This window comes from Trichomonas vaginalis, chromosome II, assembly GCF_026262505.1.
Source record: "Trichomonas vaginalis G3 chromosome II, whole genome shotgun sequence".
NCBI lineage: Eukaryota > Parabasalia > Trichomonadida > Trichomonadidae > Trichomonas > Trichomonas vaginalis.
The window spans coordinates 20,374,869-20,394,643 of NC_067204.1; the positions used below are offsets into that span (position 1 = coordinate 20,374,869).

Sequence of the window (19,775 nt, forward strand, 5' to 3'; positions counted from 1 at the left end):
GGTGCAATCTTGATGTTATCTCCAAGTAGGAGTACTGTTGCAAAATAATTAAAATTAACGAAGTTGATTTTAAATTGCATAATGCTGAAGAATAACTGACAATACAACTATGTTTACTATACATGATAGTTGCCAATTGGAGTAATAAATTAGGCTGCACCATTCATTTTTATCATCTCTGCCATAACGAGCAGAAAAGAAGCGATCAGTAACCATATGAAAATAAGAAGAATGCCACTTTACACGGAATTTCCATAAGAAAAAAGAAGAAGAAGATTTTTTTTTCTAATTAATTTAAATAATATTTTATATGGTAAAACAGGAATGTGTCCTTATTAAAAATTATTAATGTCCGATCAAGACATTCATAGTAGTATATGTTGAAGGGTTTTGTGACTTTTTTTGTAAACGTAAGAATTCATACATTTTTGAGCGATTTTGTATCATTTTTTTTACATATGAAGTAAAAAATGTATGATTTTTACGGTTTTTATTCTTACGTTTTTGAATAAATCAAGATTTAAAAATTTTCAGAATCGTAAGAAATTTTCACTAAACCCATACATAATGAAATAAAAAAAAATAAAAAAAATAAAAAAATAAACTTTAAAAATTCATGTCTTACATTTTTTGAATAATTTATTTTTTTAATTCGTATGAAAATGAGTGTCAAGACTAACGACGTTAAAAAATTGGGATTCACAAACGAGGAAATAAAGGATATATTAGAGGAGGCGAGTTATGAAGTTAATAAATATTATTTAAGAAATTGTCAAAAATTCGCGGAGTTATTAAATGATTTAGATTATGATGGAAAAATGAATAAAGATGATGTTATAAATTTCTTATATCCCACATCTGAAGAAGAAAAACCTAAAGAACCTGATGTTTTCCCTGAATATTATGAAGAACGGATTAAAGATGATGAATATGATGAAATTGAAAGACTGGAAAAAATAAGAGATGAAATAGATGAAAAAATTAAGGAATTAAGAGAAGTTGAAAAATATAATGAGAATGAAGTAGAGGGTTTAATGAATATCCCAGCTTCAGAATCAGAAGTTCAAAAAATCTCATGAAGAAAGATATAAAAATTACTTTTTGGAATCTACTAAAAATTTATTAGATGGTGAAATAGATGAAACACTTTCAGAAGAAGGCACAAAATTTATTCATAAACATAAGTTACAATTTATTGACGATGGAGATTATCCATGTATATTACTTTCACCTCCTCTTGATTCTGAAAAATTCAAAAAGCACTGAAAAATGTAACATATGCAACAAATACGATTAAGAAAGAAGACCATGATATTTACACAAATTATTATTTAAATAAATGTACAGGTGTTGATAAAGTTTTTGATTTGTTAGATAAAATATCAAAAGAAACAATTGGTACATATAAAATTTTATGCGATTGTGGTTTCATTATTGAAGATACTAATAATGTTTCATATGAAAGAACAGCACCGAAGGAAGACGAAGTTGAAAGGTCTATACCATTCGTTATTAAGAATATAAAAGATATGAAAACTTATAAACATTATATTTATTCATTTATTTCAGAAAAATGGAAGCAACCCATAAAACATCATCTCATCATTTTATAGCTATTCATACATTCCTTTTCAAAGTTGTGAAATTAAATAAGACAGGAATTAGATTTAATGTATCAGGGTACGCATTCTTGAGTAAATTAAAATGTATTCGTCACGTCGCAGATGATAAAAATTTATGTGTTCTTAATTCATTTTATGGACTTTAGCCCTGGACTTTAAAAAAAATAAACTTTATTTTTATTTATTTTTTAATTTTTTATTCTTACATAAATGAACAAAAACGGAACAGCTAAAATGAATGATAATCAAATAAGAGCCGAAGGTAGAAGGTTATTTAAACGCTTCTATAACATTCCTGATGGTGTTAATCCTAAAACTCGTAGAAGTTATTTAAATGAAGCCATAGATGCATATGAAGGATTTGACATTTCATCAGAAAGTGAGAGGTTAGCAAGAATGTTAAACGTTAATATTGATTTTTATTATTGTGACCCTCAACCAGAAGACGTAGACATAAATAAGGTAGACTTTCCATTAGTGGAATCAATAATGATAGATCCAGAATTTGAAACAGTAAATATTTTATTAACACAGAGTCCATGTGGAAAACTTCACGCTGACAGAATTACAGACGTTGAAGCACTCACAGGATATAAAGTTTGCCCCTTTTGCAAAGAAGAAGTATATTCTATCCGTGATGACCCAGAAAGGAAAAACCAAAGAAGATTTTTAAAACATTGTGAGAAATGTAAAGAAAATAATGGAAGATTAATTCAAGACGTTCAATTGCAAAACACACAACAACCATATGCACCACATATCACGAAACAGAAGATATATCAATGGCTATTAGCTCACAATTTGCAGGAATATTATAAACCAACAAGATATTATATTACTTTTGACTTCGAAACATTAGAGACTAAAGAAGAACTTCAACTTTCTGAATGTGCAACTTTGAACGCTTACTTAAAACCATTTATGGTATCATCAACTGTCAAAATAAAGCCGCAAACGGACTCTTTGAGTCCTGAAGGTCTTTCAGACCGAAGCGGCGAGGTCGTAGACCGTGATAAAACATTTACGAGGAATTTTTGCTTAACATCAAGTGATTCGTTCATCTCTGATTGGATTGAATTTTTATTTTCAACCTGTTCATTAGTTGCTAAATCAAATATTGAACAATATGAAGAATTAATGAAGCCGCAAACGGACCAAACGGCGGGGACTTTGTCCCATACATTAAATGAAAAACAGAAGGAAGCATTTAAAGAACTTCTAGATGAGGAATTCAATAAAGTGAATATCATAGGTTTTAATTCGGGAAAGTTTGATTTAAATTTAATTCTTCGTGATTTAAACACTGCAAAATGGAAAATAAAATCAATGCTGGGTTCTTCTTCTCAATTTAAGCAAATCATTGTAAAGAAAACAAACTGTCCATATGAATTAAGATTTATTGACATCAGAAATTATATAGCGGGTGGAACATTAGACCAATTTACTCAAGATTTCGGAAACAATAAATCACGTGTTAAATCATTCTTCCCATATCAATTCATCACATGGGAGAATTACGAAGAAGAATTATATAAAAAGGAACCATTCACGAAAGATTCATTTTATTCAGCATTAACACAAGAAACAATATCCGATTCAGATTATCAAATATATCTCAATGATGCTAAAAATTTTGAGAATAGATTAGAATATTTTATTCATTATTGCAATAAAGATGTTGAAATTATGATTGACCCAATTGATAAAATTATTGAAGAAACATTTGTTTATAAAATTGACATGCTCCATAATCTTTCATTATCATCGAATGCATCAATGATTCGTTACGCTTTAGCATATAAAGACTTTAATCCTAACGAAACATATCCAGAAGAAGAAAATGTGGAATCAAGTTTTGAATTAACGAAAAAGTATTGGAAATATAAAATTGAATCATATAAGAAACAAGATGAAAAAGCAGAAAGGGATACTAAAAACAATGTTTCAATGGATGACTATCAATACTATCACGATTTAATCCTTTCATCTAAATGCAAAATGTGTGGTAAAGCGTTTACATATGCAAATAAACCAACATTAGATAGAATCGATAATGAAAAACCACATACCAAAGAAAATTGTCAGTTAATGTGTTGTTATTGCAATGTCGTAAAATCAAATAAAGATGAGGATGTTCAACGTTTAAGAATTAATTTAAGAAATTATACATTAAAAAATAATTTACCAATGACTTTAGATTCGGTTGAAGCGTATCACATCCTCCGTAATGGAATTACTGGTGGTTTATCAAATGTTCAACATAGAGTTAATCTTAAAGGAATCACACACATTAATAAACTTTCATATAAGCCAGAAACTAAAACTGTATCAAATGAGGACACCACCAACATCATGACTCATTTCGTTGGTGTTGACTTTAATTCATTATATCCTTCATCATTTTCATCTAATCCTCATGATTTCATTCAATATACTGACCATAAAATGTATATGCCGGGAAGATTGAATGGTGTTATCATTTGTGATACAGCAACAAAGAAAGCAAAAGCACTGGGAATTATTAAGAAGAAAAATACTTTATTCGTGGCTGAAGTAAAGGGTCACATTGATGAAAAATACATTAATGATTACATAAACTTTTTACCAATAATAAGAAACTTAGATATTATCACAGATGAAAAAACAATTGGTGGTTTTATGTATAATTACATGAAATCAAACAATCTACCGGTTGACCAGAAACAGAGAAAATTAACTCAGTTAGCATCAACACACAACCAATATCAACCATTTTCTTCTTATTATCTTTGGTATCTAATAGACAGATTTCATTTTATCATCGATGATATTCAATCAATTTTAACATTTACGAAAAACACTTGTTTTAATGAATTTGCGAACGAATTTATGAACGAAAGACAAAAGGCTGAATTAGAAGGAAATAAAGGAAAAAGTTTATTTTGCAAGATTTCACTTAATGGATCATATGGTTACGATGCAATGAATACACAAAATTACGCAAAGACTAAAATAATGAATGCACAGAAGGCACGCGTTGCATGTATGTCAAATAAGTTTAAAAACATAAGAGAAATAGGTGAAGATACGTATCAAGTGATGCTTAAAGATAGATTTTATAGATGTGATACATGTTTACAAGAGGCATTCTTCACTTTAGATAATGCTAAATACTGGTATTTGGTTTTCATTTATGATTTTATGTATAAATGCATGGATATTAATCGTTTTCATTTCATTGAAGGTGATACTGATTCATCTTATTGGGCAATCGCTGGCGATCCAAGTCTTCCTAACACTCAAGCATTTCAAGCAATTGTTACTGATAAACAATTTTATGATAAAAACATTTACAAATTCGCACCTTTTGATTTCTTTTGTTTTAATGAGAAATTTAAACCTAAATTAAAGAATAAAGCTGAAGAAAAAGCACATGAGAAAAAATTATTGGGTTTAGCAATTGAGAAACAAGGTGATAACATGGTTGCTTTATGTCCTAAGTGTTATACATCATTCAACGGTTCAATTGATGGAAGTGATTTTAAAAAGATTGCACAAAAAATGAAAGGTGTTAGTTTAAGACAAAATAAACAATTAACACCTAAAAATTATTTGGATATAATAAATGATAAAGTGATATTTGATGGTCAGAATATTAATTTACAACTTAAAAATGGGTCAATGACTCGCTTAACAATTGGTAAGACTGCATTAACAGGAGCACACACTAAGGCTGTATGTTGTGAAAATGGATGTTGTATGCCATTTATTTAATGAAATGTCATAGAAGAGACAAAGAGGTGGGCACCCTTAAACATTTATTTTATTTTTATATAAATGAATAGCGTAGATTTAGAAAATTTAATTGATGATTTAGTACTTAATCAAAAATTTCTTAGTTATTATGAATTAAAATCATATCTCCAAAAATATGATGAAACAATTACAGGTGATGATATGGGTGAATACTATCAGTATTATAAAAATGAAATTTTGAAATATCATGATAAAATAATTAAACGTTTAAGAGAGAACATTAAAGAAGAAAAATATACAAAGGGAAAAACTAAATCACAACTTAAACAGTTGAAAGATTTCAAAAATAAAGTATTAACAGAAGAAGATATTGATGAATTATATAAATTATATAATCCTGAGCCGCAAAAGCAAAAGGAGCAAAAACAAAAGGTGCAAAACGCCCAGGTCCTTCAGACCATAAATGATGCACAAGCTTTAATTTATGATTCATTAGTTAAACCATATTCAGCCCGACTTTTAAATGAAGATCAACTTTTGGAATTCATCCTTCAACATAAACTCGAAGCGGGAAAGTATATTAAACCTTTATATACAGCATATTTAAAACAAATGAATAGAATACATCCAGAATTAATGAAGGAAGGAATGAATTCCAAAACTTCATCATCCAAAATCAAAGCAGATAAAATTAAACCACTTACAACACCAAAACCTCCAACGACAGTAGTACCTCCTCCTTCAGTTAATCCTTCATCATTCACTTTATTATATCCATTTCAAACATTAAAGAAGCAAAAAGATTTTAAAAAGGATTTCAAAATATTAAATAAACCAACTGACCCAAAAATTCAACCGTTAAAGGAAAAATTTAGTCGCCCTTCATTTGCACTATATCCATATTCATACGAAATTGATCATTTAGAATATTCAAAAGGAAACGTTACTTATTTATTTGCCATTAACATTAACACCAGATATTTATATTGCATTCCGGTGAAAGGGAAAACAGAACAGGAAACAAGAAGAGCTATTCAATACTTACTAGATCATGAAAGAGTAGATAATATAAGGGGTGATGGTGATAAAGGATTTCAGGCAGCTATGACTCATTATTTCCCACAAATTAATTTTTACTTTTCATCCTCTCCATATACGTTTCATAATAAAATAGTTGATGGGTAATGAGAACTCTTAGAGATGCGTTAGGGGTTAATGGTCAGATATACTGGGATGGAAATCATGACTCCATCATACAACAGTTAGTATATTATTACAATAATACATGGCATAGAACAATAAACATGAAACCGGTGGAAATGAAAAATGATATTTCAAAAGAATGGGATATATTAGAAAGCAAATGGAAAGGTTGAATGATGTTAAACGTGAACAAATTAATTCAGGGCTCATGAATTTTAAACAAGGGGATAAAGTTTTTGATTCATCTCGATTATGGAAAAACTGATAAATCAATGACAAAAAGAAGACGAAGATTTGCACAATAGCTGAATTTGTTAGATATATTAACGGCAATGCATTAGTTGAAGTTGAACAATAAATTAATAGAAATTCCGATTTATTTTATTACTCATTATATTTAAATAATATTTAATTTTTTTTATTTCGTAAGAAATGAGTAAACAACGAAGCAGTCAAGAGTCCAGACAATGAATATAAAAAGAACTAAACAGAATTAAATCAAAAATATGCTATTACAAAAAGAAGCCGCAATGTGGTGGGGTTGAAACAATAAAGAAATAATCGAAAATTAGAAACTTACCGTTCAATCCTTAAACTGAGTGAACAAAAATAAAAGAATTTTAATAGAATAAATAAATTGATTGGAAGAGATGAATTTAATAAAGATGAATTTTTAAACTCTATCCAAATTTAATTTTTATTCCTCTTCGACAACATCTCTCTTTCCATCATTACTGCATAACCACATTTTCTCAATTTTAGTGGTTTGTTATTTTTAACATGTTCTTGCATCATTTTTATCATTTCCTCCCTTGTTATGATTCGTGGTAAATTTTGAGCTTGTGGGGTATTCATTTATGATAAAAATAAAAATTTAAATTATGCCGTTCTAAAGTTTGTGACAACAGTCACTGTGTGACGAGACCTGAAGGTCATGACATTTAGACAACAACACAGGAGGAAGGTAGTTATTCAAAAATAATTAATTATTGAATGACTGGGAAATAAATTTACGTCAAATATGTAATTTATAAAATCTTATGTCGACAGGCTACGTAGCACAGTGGTCTAAGGTGGTGTTATGGAGGGGTCAAGGTCTGTGGTTCGAACCGCGACGGCGCCGTATTTTCTCATTTTCTCATTTTCTTTGTTTGTCTTGTTTGTCGTGAATCAAAAATGTCATAAAAGTGCTCTATCTTCCACGGGAATAAATAAAAAATTTACTTTATTTCTTCTTTATTTCTTCTTTATTTCTTTGTTCCCGTGGAAGAAGGGTTTTGCTGTTTTTTCTCAGCCGAAATCAATGATTTTTTCATTTTTGGAATCCTTAGCGAATGAGGAATCTTTTCTCTCGTGGAAGCTTTGACCAAAAATATAATTGAGGTGAAGAGGTGAGATTTCACCTGTTTTTATGGTAGCACTGAAATAAAATTTTGTTATCAGTTATTTTATCATCATTTTATTAACTTCATCTTTAGTTAATAATTTGAATGGATTCACTAATGTTCCACCTTGAGTCCCAACACTTACCCCGGCTAATTGTGAAGAACCTGGGATAAGTACTCCATGAAATGATTTCATTGGTAACATTAATTTAGAAATAGTTGGCTTAATTAATGTTGTCATTTATGATAAAAATAAAATTACATAATTTAAATTTTTTTCTTTCTCATTTTCTCATCCTGTTTTGGTTTCAATAACTTTTCAAGTTGTTGTCTTGTCAGTAACTTTAATTTTAACTTTGGATCAAATATTGGGTTTCCTTCTTTATCTCTTCCAATAACACCATATGGTAGAATCTTCATTTATACTAAAATAAAAATTTAAATTATGCCGTTCACTCTTTTGGAGCTCCTAAAGTTTGTTTCACAAACATTGAGCATTCATTGAACTCTATACCATGCATAAACTGTCATAAATGGTGGCATGTAATCTTTACTCTGTCCCGTCGTTTGTGTATATCCTGAAACATTATGTGTATGGTTTCCTTCTCCCTGAGTGTCACTCCAGTAACAATTTATGGCAAATTTAACGTCGTCTTTAACATCATATCCTTTACCTTTTGTCATTCCTGACCAATCCCAATATCTATGCTTATGCCAACCTGCTTGAGATGTGCTTAAATTAACGTAGTGACTATGTGCAGGTAAATTTTCACCCGTAATTGTTTTACTTCCACCGGTTTCCTTTGAAGAGTTTGCACAATACAAAAACCTGTCAACTATTTGTTCCCATGCACCAACACCAAACATTACTTGAGGACCTCTTGCATCCATAGATGTATAAATAGAACCTACTGGGTTCATTAAATCAAACATATGAGATATTATAGGATTGTCTCTTTTGAACTTAAAATATAGTGTAACTATTTCAGGTTTCTTTTTGTTTGTGTCAGAATATTTTTTATAATATAATCTTATGTTTTCAGGGTAGGTAAAATCTTGACTATAATATTTATTTCTGTCATCTGTATAATAATATACTATTCTCGTTTTTTCTATTGCATTATATCTTTTATATCTATAAAAATCTAAATATAATGTTTGCTTTTGTTCATCTGCGTGTAGTGTTCTTTCGTCAACACCATAGTCATAATAATATGGTGCTGGTGCTGGGTCAGGTAATGTCATATCTACCATTTCATAAACTCTTAAATATTTCTTTTGTTCGTCTCCATATAAGTTTAAGTAGCAGTTGTTGTCTAATGGAACTTTAACTTGTGTGCCATTATTCTTTATATAGCCTACATACATTTCATTGTTATTTTTCGGAATGAGTTTATACCGTATACCATTTCTTAAGGACTGTACAAACTCCCATCTAAAATATTTATTTTCTTCATTGACAGAAAAGTCGCCAACAATAGTTTCAATATTTTTTGTTCCTATCAAACTTTGGTATATTTCGTTAACGTATTCCTTATCTGCCTTCTTCCCTAACTCATCGTTAACATATGTTTTATCTGACTTCTTATTTAACTCATCGTTAACATATGTTTTATCTGACTTCTTATTTAACTCATCGTTAACGTATTCCTTATCTGCCTTCTTCCCTAACTCATCGTTAACATATTCCTTATCTGCCTTCTTATTTAACTCATCGTTAACATATGTTTTATCTGCCTTCTTCCCTAACTCATCGTTAACATATTCCTTATCTGCCTTCTTATTTAACTCATCGTTAACATATGTTTTATCTGACTTCTTATTTAACTCATCGTTAACATATGTTTTATCTGCCTTCTTATTTAACTCATCGTTAACATAAGTTTTATCCGCTTTAAGGTCTAAACATCCTGAAACCCACCCTGTATTGGCTTTACCTTCTAAAATCTTCGATGTCCGTTCATGGTACCATTCAACCCTTTTTATAATTTCATTATCTTTTTCATCCACATATTCCTTATATGCCTTCTTCACTAACACACTTGCCACATATGCGAACTCAGTATGAACGTATTCCTTATCTGCTTTCTTCATTATGTCATTTAGGAAACCTTTTATGAATTCCTCATTTAAATTAAATCTTCCAATCTTCAAAACTTTAGGAAATGCATTTAATGCGTAATATCTTTGTTCTTCTGGTGGAATTGATGTTATATCATCCGTTATACCTTTAATTTTTGAATTCATAAATAAAATTTCTTTTATATTTGATATCACTGCACCACCTTTGCAAACGAATTCAAAATGGTCATTTTTCAATACTATCTCCAAATCTCCATATTTCAACCTTTGTGTTTGTTCTGCCGTCTTTGAATTATATGCATATGTGGCGTATGTAATGGTCTGTGGTTGTTGTTGTTTAATCATTTATTACGATTTAAAAATAAATATTTAATCCGTTATCTCATCAGCTATTTTTTCTATTTGAAATTGCCATAATATTTCATTCATAAATTCTAAATCACAATCAAATAGGTCAGTTATTCTAAATTTAATATTTGATAAATCTTTTGAATGAAGAATAAATGAATTCCCGGATAATTGAAACGGGTATGATAAAGAAAATGTGTTTAAGTTGATGGATAAAATGTTTTGTATTGATGGGTAAGAGTTAGGGTCTAATGTTTGATGTGAAAATCTCATTGGGGTATTAACTTTATCACATTTGATTAAAATGAAATTAGAACCAGTGTCAGAATACAAAACATCCCCAACATCTTTTTCAAAATTTAATATCCCCAACAATGAACGAAGACGAGGAGTACAAAATTTAATTTTCAGCGGAAATTTAATAAGATTATTTATTTCATCAAGTTCAAAAAGTTTATCAGGTTTTGATTTAAAATTTTCTTCATACCATATGATAAATGATTCATTTAAATAACTTAAAATCATGTTAATATCCCATTTCGTTATCACATTATTTATATACATATCATACGTTTTTTCATGGTCATCTTTAATAAATGATATATAATCTGAAGGGTTTAAAAGAATGGGATTAAATTTACCACTCACAGAAACGAGAGTAACATTATAAATTCCACTAACTGTTAAATTTAATTCACAATTATTATTCGAAATAATATTGATAATTGACATTTTTTTATTACGATTAAAAATATGGTAAAGCGTTATTTTCCAGTGATAAATAAAACTAGAATAAGATTACCTCAAGAATTCATAAATTCAACGAATAAGAAATTCATTCATGTTATAAATTTTAGTGTTTTCAGAAAATATGAGTCGATGTCATATTCATCATCAGGTTATATTTCACTTCATTCAAATTTAGTTCAATCAAACCCATATAATGACCATTTCATAAGATTTTCAGATGGTATTAAAAATGTAATTGATAGATTAAAATATGAACAGATTGACAATATCGAATTTTTGGAATTTTGGTTTAAATATCCCGATGGAAAAAAGATTGAAGTTAAAGATAAAGCTGATACTATAACAAAAACAATTACAATGACCGATCCAGATAGTGGGGAACAAAAAGAAATAAAACAAACGATAGAAACTGGTGAAAGGTCAATTATTATCGATTATGATTCAAAGGATTATTATTCAATAATGTTAATGCTTGAATATTAAATAGCCTTAACAAAGAATTTTTCAAGTGATATTTTATATTCATCAACTATTTTATTATAAATATCATTATATGTTAAATGAAGTTCAGTTGTTGTTCCGTTCTTTGATATCTTAATTGTGCTAATATCCTTTATAGGATTTATTTTTGCAACTGTTCCGCAGCATGAAACCTCATCATCTATGAAAAATTGAATCTTAACGTCTGAATCCTGAACATCACAAAGAATGGCGATAATGTGAATTAATGATTCATAAGGTAAAATAATTAAACCAGATTGGTCAATTAAATTTATTATTGAATCATAATTATTAATTATTATATCACGATATATTTTCATTAATTCAGAATTAATGTCTATTTTATATGGCGCATTGCGACTGGAATCGTAGATTCCTGGGTTATCAAGTGGCTGGTATGTTGGATAAGTGGGATTTCAACAGGTTCTTTACCGGTTCAGATAAATGATTGGGTCTCCATCTTCTTTATTTTGCTCTCCTCATTCTTCGGTAAGTCACGAGTTAATAAATTTGGTTGAGTTGCTGACCTTGTTAATTCAGGACTAACATTAACTTTAACATTTTGAATAATTCGTGATTTATCATCATTTACATTATAACCAACCGTAATCTCTGCTTTTGCGTTAGTGTTCTTTTGACTAGTGAAACGTCTTCTCATTTATATTCGAATAAAAAAATATATTTAAACTTTTATTTTGCTGGAACTTTTGAATCTATTATTTCCTGTATTTGTTCATGAAGTTGATTTTTAGCATTTTCATCGAAATTAATAGACCTAATATATTCATTAATTGCATTCTTATAATTATTTGATTTCTCAAATTTTCTTTTATCTGATTCCTTAACTAAATCATAAGTTAAACCTCGTTGCTGATATAATGGTTTCTTAATTAAATCTTTGAATGCTTGAGATAAAGCACCTGATGCAATTCTTGCTACTATAATTGGTTGGAATTGCTGTTTAAGTTCATCTTTAACATTTGCGAAAACTGGATCGAATAAAGCAACTTTAAAGAATTTCTTAGCTGGAATTTCAGAAATCTCAAATTTGCATATTGACCATCAAACTGGTTAGAATATCGTGGTAATCCATCCGGTCCCTCTTCAATAGCATTTAATTCTTCATTGAAGTAAGAATATGGATTATGACGGTATGAATTAATTGGACCATTTTCACCTTCTCCAATGTATTGTTTAACAGCTTTTCCATTTTCATCAAATTGCATAGGATAATGTTCATTATATGCTTTACGTTTAGGATAATCCGTCATTGTTAATTTATACCCATTTATGACTTTAATATTTCCTTGACCATCAGTAACGAAAACTTCATTTATTCCATCAGGTTTTCCATTTGGACCCGTAATGTCTGCTTCGTGTGCTTCCCAATTTGGTCCGTGACGTTTGGCATATGCTTGAGCTTCTGGTAATGTTAAAACGTTTCTCATTTGTTTAACATCCTTTTGAAGACCGGCAACAATATGAACTAATTCTTTCATTCCGTCTGGAACTTTCATAGTTCTATTATATGCACCCTTTTTGTTTGTTCCTTGTTTTAATGGAACCTGTAGAAGATTTGCAATTTCTGTCATGTTTAATTATAAATAAAAAATAAAAATTAATTATAAAAAGTTAATCAAATTTAATGGAACCTTTATTTAAATCAACTATTATTTTTCCATGTTCTCCTAATTGTTGATATTGTGTGTAAAGTTCATTAATGCTCATTGGTAAATTCACTTGATAAAGCATAACGTTCAACTGTTGACGACTAAACCCACTGAAAATGAAAAGGGTGGACAGGTTTGATTTAATGTTTGTGCTTAATGCTTTGAAAGTATTGAACAGCCATGAAGAATGAACACTGAATGTGTCGACATTGAGTTAATAACTGATTAAAATATGATTTCTCATTGTTTATTAGTTTTTGATTTCACTGCATCATCTAGAAAAATGAGTGAATGCAAAAATTCTCTATCAAAATTTGAAATAGAAAGTGTTTCAAATAATTCATCCCGTTGTTTATCAATAATTTTATCCTCTAATCCTTGCTTCTTGATTGTATTATATAATTCTTTATACATTACAAAGTTTTTTAAATAATCTTCTGCTTCTTCTTGTGATAAATAAATAATTGGAATTTTGATAAATGCTTTAAAGATTCAAATGTATCATCTGAAGGTGAACCTGAACGGTTGATATAATTAACACATGTGAATAGGGTGAAGTGTTAGCAATAATGATAATTTGTTTTAATATCGTTAATGTTTTACCTTTATTTTGTTTACCAATTGCTGCAGTGATTGAATTTAAGTAACATTCAGAATATGGAATTTTCATTAATTTTTCCTTAGATAGAGCATTTCTATTATCACTCAATGCTTCATTAATCATATCATCTACGTATGTATTATATACTCCTGCTAATTCTTCATAAGGGGTGGATGAATTTAAATCCATTTAATCAAAAATAAATTTATAATTTTAAACATTTCTATTCATCAATATTTCATCATATGAACTTCTATACTGTGGTGGTGTACCTGTTGGATGATATTTCAAACCTTCATCCGGTGTCCATGTCCAATATGTAGTCCTAGTAAACCAAACCTGAGGAGGATTTGTCACCTTTGAACAGTAAGTGTTTTCACCCTGAATGATTGGATAAGCTTTCACTTGTACTGTAACTTGTGAGTTGAAAGTTTCTAATCCATCAAAGAATATACCCGCTCCATCACGTTGAACTGGAATAGTGCATAAGAATGAAGTTTGGTCTTTCCATGTTCTAGCTAATGGCGCCATCATCATCATTCAGTGGTCTAGTTAATGAGTCCTCGTATTCTTCTGTGCATTCATTCACTCCATCTAAATCAGAAGCTTGAAGCATACGTGTAAAGAATATGTCGCCCACTGTGGTCATCGCTTGATCGGGGAAGTTTCTGGAATCTATAGTGACCTGAAGACCTCGAAGCATTGGATTTTCTAAAACTGTTCTTTGCATTGCATTCTTCGGAAATGTTAACACAACATCTGTAACATTATGAAGAGCGTATGAGAAATCTGAGCTGATACCTTCAGGAGTGATGCAACCTCCATTTAGTGAACGAACGTCAATATGTTGAGCTGGAATCATGAATGGATCTTCCTTACTAAATAAAACGTGGTATTGCTTTAACTGATTCTTCAATTAAACCGTATCCTGGTGTAATGCATTTATCCTCTAAAACTTCCATCTTTGTGCATGAAATAATAACGTCTTCAACTGTTGCGTCAGCAGATGTAGCGGCTAAGCTTGTAATTAATTTGGCAGGAAGTCCGATTTGTTGGAATTTGCGATCATATTTATAAACATGATTCATAATCTTTTCATAATTTTCATCAGTTATCTTTTCATAAACGTAATTTTGTAAATCAGCAACTCTTAACGGGTCAACCTGACAAAATACTAAAGTATCCCTGAAAACATAATATTTAAGAATGATTTCACCAAATGATTTAGGATAATCATCGAACGCCTGAAATGCTAACAAATCATTTACCGGAATAATCATATCAAAAGTGACATCAACTTCTTCATTTGCTTTCTTGAAAACTTCTGAAGGGTCAATATATTTACCACATACTGAGTTATCATATTTTTGAACATTATTATATAACGAATGAACAAACTTTTTAACTTTCCTTTCTGATTTTGGTTTATATGTTGCAAATGCGAAAGATTCACGGGCGCAATCCATCTGAAGATAACCAGCATCACCTCTTTCGGTTTCTACTTCTAATTGCTTAAAGCTTTGATTTGATGATTTGTAACCAACGAATAAACGCATGCATTTAAAAGCGGCATCACATGTGAAAGCTTTATTTGAAACTAGAGTTGCTTTAACTTTGCGTTTAATATATGTGTCACCTAATTGGTTCACATCATGAGCCGGATTTGTAATTCTTAAATGAGTTTGTTTATCATCAAAATATGGAGCATCAGAGTCATAGCATGAACTTTCAAGTTCTCTATAATATCTTCTCCGTCATTCTTTGCGAATATTTCATTTATCTTTTCGAATGAATGAAATACATTTCCATTAATCGGTTTAGTGTTTGGCACTAAATAGTTAGTCGTCATTTATTATTAAATAAAAAATCAAAATTAAAAGATGAAAATGAATTTTTAATTTTAATGAAATAATCAACTATGGCTGCAGGATTCTTTAAGAAACTGTGGGATAAAGTAAAAAGAGGAGCGCATAAAGTTTGGGAAAAATAAGAAAGGAGCAAATTGGATATTTAAGAATAAAGAAGCAATTAGTGACGTTGCTGAACAAATAGCAAATGTTCCGGTAAGGAAGTATTAAATAAAGGAGATAAGGTTTATCGACTACAACCGATACTAAGATAAAAATAATATTTATTTTTCCACTATTCCTCCTATTTTATTAAGTATTCCTTCAGCAATTCCACCAACTGCGTTACCTGCTTGTGCTCCCATCGCGGATTACCTGCTTTAGCACCTAATACTCCTCCTATGATAGTTCCTGCCGTTTTCGCTACTGGTGCCAAAAAGTTTGCAACGGGTTTAATAATTTTTGATGAACCCAACTTGCAGCTTTCTTAATTCCTTCCCATAATTTTTTAAAGAATCCTGCCGCCATCTCTGATTTAATATTAATTAAAAAATATATTTCATCACTTATATTCTAATTTTTATTTAATGATAAATGAAACCGATTTTAAAAATAAATGAAACAGAGGAGGAAGAAATAAATGAAAGTGAAAATGTTCAACAAAAAATAAACGTTGTTAAACCAATTACTGAAATAAAAATTTTTTCATCTGTTGAAGAATTTAATGATTATTATGCTAATAATAAAAAATTATTTGAAGAATTGACAACATGTAAATTGAATAAAATGTTTAAAGTTGAGGACAGAGTCCAAGACCCGGAGGGTCATGGATTCAAAATTTCAAAAATAAAAGGTGTTGTTAGTTTAAAATCTATTCCTCAATCAAGAATCACCTCATTAATGAAAATAGATGATTTAACAAAAAGAATAGAAAGATTGAAGAAAGAATGAATCAAATAATTGATTTCATAAATTCAAATAATCATTAGTTTCTTAAAGTTCAATGTTGAACTCATCAAATTCATCTTCATCATCATTACCTTTAGTGAGTTTATTTACTCTTTCAACTTTATCTTTTGATAGTCTTTCGTTTAATTTTTTCTGAAGTTTTTCGTTACCAAGTTCTAAAATTTTACATGGATGATATTTAAATCCGTTAAATTCTTTTTCCTCAGTTTTAATCATTAATCTACAAAGAACTTTAGTGAAAAGGTTTTGTTGTTTAAACCACTTATCCTTAATATTTGTTATAAATTCAATATCCAGAATTAATTCCCAAATTTTTGAATTTTCGATTAATTTACCATCAAATGCAAAAGCAATAGGTTTAATATTAAACTTACCTTTATAAAATAAACTTTCTATGCAATCATCAAAATAAACGTCTACTTGTTTAACATGGGTGAGAATTGGTGAAAGTTTATTCATTAATTGATTCACAGTCACGAATTTTGATTCACTCATTTTCATACGAATTAAAAAAATAAATTATTCAAAAAATGTAAGACATGAATTTTTAAAGTTTATTTTTTTATTTTTTTTATTTTTTTTATTTCATTATGTATGGGTTTAGTGAAAATTTCTTACGATTCTGAAAATTTTTAAATCTTGATTTATTCAAAAACGTAAGAATAAAAACCGTAAAAATCATACATTTTTTACTTCATATGTAAAAAAAAATGATACAAAATCGCTCAAAAATGTATGAATTCTTACGTTTACAAAAAAAGTCACAAAACCCTTCAACATATACTACTATTCATCCAAGCAAATACAGTGAACTAAGAAACATCTACAAATCCTATATTGATATATACAACGTGTTGTATCAGTTGAAAAGTGAAAAAGAAGAAGAATTAAATTTGATTTTCAAAATGATCAAAACAGAATTGATTGATTCCAATAAACATCCACCCAAAGATATTATGGCAGACATTTTAAATATCATTCCGTATAACAATCGCTATACAAAGTCATATTTATTTCTTGCCAAACTCTTTTATGATGAATATCATGTTGAAGAAGTCAACGATCTCACATTTACCCAAAGCATCCTGTTTTATAAAGAATATGGAATTAAAATAGACAAATTTTTTGATTTCGAAAAAGATGATTTTGAAAATCTTGATATTCACACAGAAAATACAATATACAGAGCAATTATGAATAATGACTTAGAAAGATTCATCACATTCACTGGAATCGATGGATTTGATAAAGATCAAAAACTTAAAAGCGAATTATATCCATATTCTCATGAAGGATATTCATTACTTGAATTATGTTGTTATCATGGAGCAGTTGATTGTTTCAAGTTCTTAAGAACTAAATTCAACTCAGAAATAACTGAAAAATGTCTAAATTTTTCATTTTTAGGTGGAAACAAAGAGATCATGAGTGAATGTTTGAAATATCGAAAACCAAACAATTATTGCATGGGATTTGCAATTATTTCATACAACATTGATTTTGTCACATTCTTGATGAATGAATACAATTTAGAGATCAATTTAGAAATTTGTAAATTTTACAAAAATCTTGAATCCTTTTTAGTTTATTTCGATCAAACTAATGATATAAACAAATGTTTTATTTATTCACCTATTATTGGTATTACATCCCTTACCGAATACTTCCTTTCACATGGTGCAAATGTCAATGAAAAAAAATGAATATAGAGAAACCGCACTTCATATTGCAGCATATGCAAATAGTAAAGAAATTGCAGAAGTTCTTATTTCACATGGTGCGAATATCAATGAAAAGGATCAAAATGGAGAAACCGCACTTCATGATGCAGCATATGCAAATAGTAAAGAAATTGCAGAAGTTCTTATTTCACATGGTGCGAATGTCAATGAAAAGGATCAAAATGGAGAAACCGCACTTCATATTGCAGCATGGAATAATAATAAAGAAACAGCCGAACTTCTTATTTCACATGGTGCCAAAAAATAATGTTCTTACATAAGATAATATTCTTTATTTTTTGATATTTTCGAAGATTGATTCGATTATAAATAAAAAATAATTCAATTTTCCCCACTGATTCTATACATTTCTCTGTATTTTTAGTTTTTTTTTAATCTTTGACTATTCTTTCAAACTTACAACAATCTATCATAACTTATACAATCACTTATAGCATATCTACCTACAAGAGATAAGAGAATGTACTTTTACTAGAAGTCTCTCATTTGATAAGAGGCTTCGAAAAAACTCTGCTCTAGTGTGGTGTAGCTGTGGTGCTTGGCCGACAAAGAGCGAGAAGAAATTATCTGAATTTTCTTCTTCTCCTATTATTATGATTTGAAAAAAAGTGACAAATTAGTCAATCATCGAAATTATCTCTGCAACTTGTTCTATTTTTATTGTAAAAATTCTTTTAATTGAAACAATTAGGTAGATATGCTATAAGTGACAAATTATTATTCACATGTCCACAAAATTTCTGATATGTCAAATATTGTTGTGATTCGAACAAATCCATTTCCAAGATGTCCGATTTCGAATGTACCATTTGGAGATTTCATTTCATGTTTTCCATCATCAATAACTGTTCTTTCGAATTTAAATCCTGAATAGTGGATACTGATATCTCCTTGTGTTTTGAAAGATATATTATCCATTTTTGATTCTTTATGATATAACAATGTCCTTTATTCCAGTAATTTTATAAAATCAACTTTTTAATTATTAACAGTATGTGTTAATCCGAATAAACTATAATTTAGAATATGACACTTTTTGGAATTGGAATTGCCGAGTTTAAAGTTTACTTTATCCGAATCAAAAATTCTTGTCATCAGAATTAAATTGATCCTTCTGTAATAGGAATCAACATGATAGAAAATATTGTTGAAGATATAGATATGCAAGATATATTGCTGATATATATATAAATAAAAGATATATAGTTGGGTATGCTGGCGGAAAATAATATATTAGAGAAAAATCTGTACGATTTTTTATTATCATTTTTGCCTGGAAAAGTGACAAAATTATAATTTTCGTAAGGCATCATAATTATT

At 29.2% G+C, this 19,775-nt stretch overlaps 5 protein-coding genes and 1 pseudogene across 6 annotated transcripts, besides 1 other annotated feature; 3 read left to right on the top strand and 3 right to left on the bottom strand.

The window, feature by feature from the left end:
• Window positions 1-694: 694 nt before the first annotated feature.
• Window positions 695-13,960: a mobile genetic element.
• Window positions 1,833-5,375, top strand: TVAGG3_0578230 (DNA/RNA polymerases family; the record flags this gene model as incomplete). Its single annotated transcript, XM_051239074.1, has 1 exon — window positions 1,833-5,375. The coding sequence occupies one exon, from the start codon at window positions 1,833-1,835 to the stop codon at window positions 5,373-5,375; it is 3,543 nt and encodes a 1,180-aa protein (XP_051096898.1).
• On the top strand, window positions 5,439-6,814 carry TVAGG3_0578240 (annotated as a pseudogene). Its single transcript has one exon. A coding segment is annotated over exon 1 (1,376 nt).
• TVAGG3_0578250 (phage tail repeat-like family) lies at window positions 8,444-8,836 on the bottom strand (the record flags this gene model as incomplete). The annotated part of the gene is made up of 1 exon (XM_051239075.1): window positions 8,444-8,836. The coding sequence occupies one exon, from the start codon at window positions 8,834-8,836 to the stop codon at window positions 8,444-8,446; it is 393 nt and encodes a 130-aa protein (XP_051096899.1).
• On the bottom strand, window positions 9,774-10,351 carry TVAGG3_0578260 (uncharacterized protein; the record flags this gene model as incomplete). Its single annotated transcript, XM_051239076.1, has 1 exon — window positions 9,774-10,351. A coding segment is annotated over one exon (578 nt), but the record flags the coding sequence as incomplete, so codon positions are not given.
• Window positions 12,912-13,218, bottom strand: TVAGG3_0578270 (uncharacterized protein; the record flags this gene model as incomplete). Its single annotated transcript, XM_051239077.1, has 1 exon — window positions 12,912-13,218. A coding segment is annotated over one exon (307 nt), but the record flags the coding sequence as incomplete, so codon positions are not given.
• A 4,436-nt stretch (window positions 13,961-18,396) lies between the features above and the next one.
• TVAGG3_0578280 (cyclin-dependent kinase inhibitor 2C-related family) lies at window positions 18,397-18,702 on the top strand (the record flags this gene model as incomplete). The annotated part of the gene is made up of 1 exon (XM_001299061.1): window positions 18,397-18,702. One exon carries the CDS (start codon window positions 18,397-18,399, stop codon window positions 18,700-18,702), a length of 306 nt encoding a protein of 101 aa, XP_001299062.1.
• Between the last annotated feature and the right edge of the window lie 1,073 nt (window positions 18,703-19,775).